This window comes from Terrapene carolina, unplaced genomic scaffold, assembly GCF_002925995.2.
Source record: "Terrapene carolina triunguis isolate 2854851 unplaced genomic scaffold, T_m_triunguis-2.0 Scaffold746, whole genome shotgun sequence".
Classification (NCBI taxonomy): Eukaryota; Metazoa; Chordata; order Testudines; family Emydidae; genus Terrapene; species Terrapene triunguis.
This window is the reverse complement of record NW_020665097.1, coordinates 61776-68714: the sequence shown is the minus strand read 5'-3', so window position 1 is coordinate 68714 and position 6939 is coordinate 61776. Positions and strand designations below refer to the sequence as shown.

At 49.8% G+C, this 6939-nt stretch overlaps 1 protein-coding gene across 1 annotated transcript; it reads right to left on the bottom strand.

The window, feature by feature from the left end:
- Nucleotides 1-3381: 3381 nt before the first annotated feature.
- TRAPPC5 (trafficking protein particle complex 5) lies at nucleotides 3382-6779 on the bottom strand. Its single transcript, XM_024197179.3, has 2 exons — nucleotides 6462-6779; nucleotides 3382-6262 (listed from the first exon to the last, which is right to left on the bottom strand). The coding sequence occupies exon 2, from the start codon at nucleotides 6256-6258 to the stop codon at nucleotides 5692-5694; it is 567 nt and encodes a 188-aa protein (XP_024052947.1). The 5' UTR covers nucleotides 6259-6262; nucleotides 6462-6779; the 3' UTR covers nucleotides 3382-5691.
- Nucleotides 6780-6939: the final 160 nt, after the last annotated feature.

The following is a 6939-nucleotide window of genomic DNA, read 5'->3' as shown; positions in this document are numbered from 1 at the left end:
CCAGTGAAATGAGGGATGCCCTGATTGTCACCCTCTTCAAGAAAGGGGATAAAGTGGATTGTGGAAATTATCATGGGATCTCCCTCTTAGCCATTGCAGGCAAAGTTCTGGTGCAGATCCTTGCAACCCGCCTTCTGCCCCTGTCAGAAGAAATCTTACCGGAGTCACAGTGGTTTCCGACCATGTCGTGGATCTGCGGATAAGATCTTCACAGCAGGGCAGCTGCAAGAAAAGTGTCGGGAGCAAAACCGACCACTGTACATGGCTTTTATTGATCTAACTAAAGCCTTTGATTCAGTGAATCGCTGTGCCCTCTGGACTGGACTTTCTAAGATTGGATGTCCTGATAAATACATCAGTGTCCTAAAATTGCTTCACGATACCATGAAAGCGACTGTTCTGAGCAGCCCTGGCTCCCGGAGTGAACCCTTCAAAGTACAAACAGGAGTCAGACAGGGCTGTATCATCGCTCCAACCATGTTTGAGGGTTTTATCGCCGTCGTTCTTTACCTAATTGCTGGGCAGTTTCCAGCTGGCGTTGAAATCATTTACAGAATGGACGGGAAGCTGTTCAGGCTTAGCAGGCTGAAAGCCAAGAGTAAGATCTCCACAACATCTATTGTGGAACTTCAGTCTGCTGATGACAACGCAATCTTCGCCCACTCTGAGAAAGATCTTGAATGTGTTTGCCGATGCTTATGCATGTCTTGGTTTCACTCTTAATATCAAGAAGACTAAAGTGCGCTATCAGCCCTCTCCAAATGAGGTATTACATGCCCCATCTATCAAAATTAATGGAGTGGCACTGGAGAATGTCAATAATTTCCTCTACCTTGGATGTCATTTTTCATCGAAGGCAGATATTGATGCAGAAATTCAACATCGCCTGAGCTGTGCCACTGTAGCTTTTTCTCATTTACAGCACAGGGTTTTTGAAGATCACAACATTCGACAGACACCAAGCTTCTTGTTTACCAAGCCGTTATTCTCCCAACACTATTGTATGGGTCCGAAACTTGGACAACCTATAGACACCACTTGAAAGTCCTTGATAGGTACCATCAACGCTGCCTTCGTAAGATTCTGAAGATCAAATGGGAAGACAGGCGCACCAATATTAGTGTTCTGGAAGAGGCAAAGACCACCAGTATTGAGGCAATGATCATCCGTCAGCAATTCCGCTGGACTGGTCACGTTGTCCGGATGCTAGATGATCGCCTCCCAAAACAGGTCCTGTTCTCTCAGCTGAAAGAAGGGTACCGTAACGTAGATGGACAACGGAAGCGTTATAAGGACTTGCTGAAAGACAATCTAAAAAAGTGTAATATTGACATTGACACTTGCCCAGGATCACTAAAATGGAGTGAAGTCCTACGAGATGGTCCCCTGCTTTTGAACTTGTTCGCCAACAAGCTGAAGAGGACAAGAGGCACAGGAGGAAGGAGAGACTGGCTCCCAGTCATGGTTGTCAGCCTCCTGCTGAGCCTGAAAATATCTGCCCTTATTGTAATAGAACTTGTGGTTCAAGGTTTGGCCTTATTAGCCACCTGAGGACCCATAACTCCCATGGAAGATGATCATACCCAGTAACGAGTGATTGCCCATCATCATCACATGCTCTAACCACTGAGCTGCTCTGATGTGGGTGTCCCTCAGTCTCTCCTGTTGAAGCTGTTCTACTGTGGCTAACTAACCAAAGAGCTTCAACAGGAGACCGAGGAAGCCCCACATTATATTATCCCATCGCTCAGTGGTTAGAGCCCACTCCTGAGAGGTAGGAGACCCTTGTTCAAATCTCCCCCTGGAACAGGAAGGAATTGAAATGGGGTCTCCCACAGCCCAGGTGAGTGCTCTAACCCCTGGGCTAAAAATGGTTAGGTGGGCAGCACTACCTCCTCCAGCAGCTGGATTTTGAGTGGGACTTGATCCAGCAGGCAGCCTCCGAGCACCTTACCAGATCAGGCCCCACCTGCAACTTGGCTGGAATCCCATCTTCCCCAGGTTTGTGAATGGGGACTAGGGGGGGAAGAGAGGCAGCCAGAAGGCTAGACGCTGCCGTGCACATGCCCAGAGATAGAAACACAGATGTTGAGGGAACCTTTACGTTTAAAAATTAGGTGCCAAATGAATTTAGGTGCCTACAGGGATCGGAAGATTTGTGGATCACAGCAAAGCCTAAAACTAGAACTTAGGTATGTAAACCTGAGCCATAAGCGCCTAAGCACCTTTGTGGATCTGGGCCTTTGTCCTCTTTAGCTTTCTAAAGAAAGCTGCCCAATTGGCCACGCTCTGGGCAGGTGGAAGCTATAGTAATCAAGCTGCCTTGATTTGCACCTGTACCTTATGGACCTGTGGGGGTGTGGAAGGGGATGTGATGGTTTCGACCACTCCTTCCCTCTCCTTGGTTGAAAGGAACACCTCGGGGAAGGTGATAACTGGAGCGTGCAGATGGTGCATTGGGCTAGCAGTCAGACCAGTATCTTTCCCCAGGCTCTGCCACCAACCTGCTGTGTGACCTTGGACAAGTCAGTTCCCCTCATCTTTTGCCTATCTGTTTCCACAGTGATCTCTTTGGTGCAGAGGCTGTGCCCCCCTGTGGCTTTGTCTACACTACCGTTTAAGTTGACATAAGTTAAGTTGCTCAGGGGTGTAAAAAAACCACTCCCCTGAGCGACGTAACTTACATCAACTTAATGCAGTGTCTACAAGGAGACGCTCTCCCATCAACATAGCTTCCACCTCTCGTTCAGGCAGATTAATTACATCAACCGGAGAGTGCTCTCCCGTAGACTTACCACATCTTCACCAGACCCGCTAAATCGCCACCGCTGCATTGATCACAGTGGTGCCGATTTAGCACGATAGTGAACACAAGCCATATGTGTCTGTGCATCACCCAACCCAATGCAGCCCCAATCTGGGTTGGGGCCTCTCAGCGCTACAGTCATACCAATGGCAACAGGCAACGGACTCTGGGGTGTCCCTTGGGCTGCCTACACACCAGCAGTACATCCGCTCCACGCAGACTCTGGGCATCAGTAACTGGCACTGTGTAACAGAACCTCCCATTGTACTAAAGACAGCTAAAATACCCTAACATTAATTTTCCATGTAAACAATTTACGGGGTGGCATGTATGCTTAAAGAGAAGGAAGATGACAGTGCCTTAACTGTCAGAGTGCAAGCAATCATGAACAGAAGGGTGCTCACATACGAACTAGAATAGAGGGGAAATGTCTATGTGACACTTTCACTTTCAAGAGATGATCCACACAATCCGCAGCTGTGAAAACCTGTTGCTTATTGTTCTTTAATGGTGCCTGGAACAAAACCTTGCTTTGAGACTCAAGCGTTGAGGACACACGCACATGCAGGCTGGGTATAAACTGATTTTATTTGTAGAGTTAGACAGGTCCTGCTAGGCTTTCCCAAGATTATATACAACACTCATTCCCCAAAGAGCAAGTACAATAGAAAAGTGATCAATAAAACCAGCACCACACAGAATGCAAAACAATCCGTTTTTTTGTGAACCATGGAATGAGTGATGACCTGGAAATGGGGATGGGGAAGGGTAACAACCTGACAGAGAGAAATGAAAAAAAGCCATTTAACGAAACTGAATTTTAGTTTGTTAGCTAGGAAAAAATTATCAGCTTGGTAAAGATCCAAAGGATCCGAGTCTCTGGTTAAAAGGGGCTCACTGTCAACATGAGGATTTTAAAATTCCAGTTTTTGACAGAACCTCCCTTTATATAACAACATTCTGAATATTTCCATTTTAACTCGAGTTCCTTTTAAAAAAAAGCTGTGTGAGGGGGAGGGGAAGCTTGCTCCTCTGTTGATGCTTTTAATGCTCTTTTCAGCAAGGAAGAAACTGACAACAGAGGAATAGTGAAACTGATGGCATGGAATTGCTGCACAAAGGAAAGGAGCAGAAAAGAGCAATCTCTTTTCTTTGCTAACGGCTTCCCGTCAAAGTGATATTAGGAGTTACTCGCAACTGTCACAGATGCAGAGTTTTCAGTGAGATTTGTTTTCAAGCCAGTCGTGTCCCTTTCATTAAGCTTTCACTGTGGGGGTGGAATAAGGTAATTACAACTCATTGCCTACTGAATGTTTAGGGGCAGCAACTCCTCTAGCAAGAGCAGAGGCTGCCAGACATCACATCTCAGCTGTTTCAAAGGTTAAACGAAGCATCAAGTTTTTGAAGAAAACCCCCACTGCTCCCACATTCAGATCTCCTTCGTACACTGTAAAGCAACAGCAACAGAGAACATGTTCCCTGTGGCAGGTCACCTTTCAGGCAAGAAGCATGTTAAATCTTGTCTGGGGACAGCTTGGCTGTTGGAATGGTAAAGAGCCCTTGTGCTGTCTAGTTTTGAGTTTCCATCCTCACCAGGCACTGAGCGTACATGCCGTGGTTTGAAAGCGTGAGCGTGCTATGCTTTGAAAGGAAAAGCTGGATTTGGGCCCCACAAAAAGCTCCATTTTAACCCTCAGACTAACTGACCCATTCAGAACCTGCTTCATGGGCAGCAGAAGAGGAAGCTTCTGACACAAACTCTGTCCCTGTCCCTCCCTACCAATGTGTCTCAAACCTGCCTTGGAGGGATCCGCTCTAGAAGGCAGAGGAGTGTTCAGTGCTGGGCTTTGCTAGGACTGCCAGTCAGGGCAGCTAGTTGGAGCTGGCTGAGCGAGTGGTTCTGGGGCGTGGCTGCCTGTCCCACTAAGAACCACGCTGAGTCCCACGCACTCAAGCAGTCAGAAAGCAGAAGTCAGAACTGCTGAAATAGGCCAGAGCAGAAGCAGCAGCCTAGGTGTAAAGACGCTGCAGCCCAGGAACCAGCACTTCTTGACTCTATTTTATTAAACGGGGGGAAATTTCAGTTTTCTCCAGTCTTGAAAAACAAGTCACACACCCACCTCCTGTGGGGTAACTTGCTCTCCGCTCAGCTCTGGAGGTGGGGGGTTAGGCACATGGGAAAAAAACCTCCTGATGCTGCCCCACCAACATATCTCAGCTCTGCATGCGGGAGAGACCATCTCTTGGACAAGAGCGGAGTTCAGATCTGAATACGTTTACACACAACAGGGAGGTGTAATTCCCACTCGGGTGGCGATGCACACGCTAGCTCTGTTCAAGCTGGCGCACTAAAAACAGCAGCAGCACGGGCTAGCCATCAGAGTATGTACCTAGGATCTCAGACTGGATCGTGTTCTGGCCGGGGCTGCGGCTCAAGCTAGCTGCCTGAGCACAATCCTGTCTGAGATCCTAGGTACGTACAGGGTGGTCAGCCCCAGCCACGCGCCTGCGCCACCACTGCTACACTGGTATTTTTAGCGTGTTAGCTCAGTCAGAACTAGCCTGCATATCCCTACCCGAGCTGGGAATGACATCTGCCAGCTTCAGTGTAGATGCATCTTTGGTTGCCAGTTGGCATCCTTGGCAGAAGCCAAGAATTGAACAGAGGGGTCGGGGAGGGGAAGAGGAGCAATTGATATGATGGAGAGATGTGTTCCACTGGAACTGGGCTGAGGCCCCCTCTGCTTCATGCAGGTCCATTCTGATCTACACACAGCCTGCCCCAGACAAGCCAGGGCACCTCTTTGAGGACATCCTAGCACAGTCCTTTTAGTTACACAGTGCATATGTACAAGAGCAGCACGTCAGCTCCCCCCGCAGTGCGCTCAGCGGCCGTCCAGGGCTTTGTCTCGCGCGATGACGGACTCGTCGAATTTGATCATGAGGGTGGTGCCCTTGTGCCAGTGGGCCGTCACCTTGGCAGGGAAGCCGCTGTAGGTGAGGATGGCTTCCACGATGCCAGCTGTGAAGGAGGCACAGTTGAGCGTGCTGTTCTCCTTGGGCACTGAGATGTATGTGTTGATCAGTGGCTCTTTCTCGATGATGTAGTAGGTCTTGTCATCGTCGTTGGCCTGCTCCAGCTTGTCCGCCTCCTTTCCGAACAAGGCTTTCCACACCGTCACCTTGATGAAGAGGAGAATGTTGATGACCTTGGTCTCCCGCTTGCCGTTTTTCTCCCGCATGACTAGCACATCCAGGATGCGAGCTCCCACCTGCTGGCCCAGCTCAGAGAGCTTGTTCTGCAGCTCTGAGACGGAGTAAACCCGGTTCTGACAGTACTGGACTATCTCGGAGAAGAGCAGAGAGAACGCGCTCAGGCTGACCTCCGTCTTTGGCCGGGTCAGAGACCGCTCCAGGATGGCCGATTTCCCACGAGTGAAGCGTGAATCCATTGTCCTAAAGGAGAAGAAAATATTCAGTTCTGTGGGACAGGAACCATCTCTTATGAGGTGTCTTTGTACCACCTGGCACTATGGGGTCCTGACCGCAGCTGAGGCTGCAAAGTGTTACTGCGATACACATAATCAAAATAAAAGAAATCTGATGAACAAATCTCTATAGCTCCTTTCATTCCCAAGCACTTTACAAACAATACCTCTGCAGGGATCCTTTACCCAACGCTGAGAGGCAGCCACCTTTGGGTGAGGTGGTTGCTTATACGGGGCTCCCGGGCCCAGCGTGGAGACGCAGCCAGGCTTAGGGTGGGGCACAGAAGCAGTTGGGCAGCACAAGAAGCGAAGAAGGAGCCATCCAACTGAAACCTCCCGGGGAGGGGTGTGGGGGGGGGACTTGAATTTGGGGAGCTAAAAATTGACACCAGATTTGGGATTCGGCTGAGATGCTGGGGTAACTGCCTGGGTCCTTGGAGGGACCCCGGGGACCCCACATTACACATGGTGATTAGACACATACGTCCCTGTGACCCGACCCCATCAGCCTGTCCCTAGCCACCCCGGTGTCTGCCTCCAACCCCACTGACGCCAGCGCCACGAACGGGCCCAGGGATGCCGCCCCGCCCCCACCGTGACCCCTAACCCGCCCCCACCTCTCCCAGCCCTGCGGGCGGGGGGGGG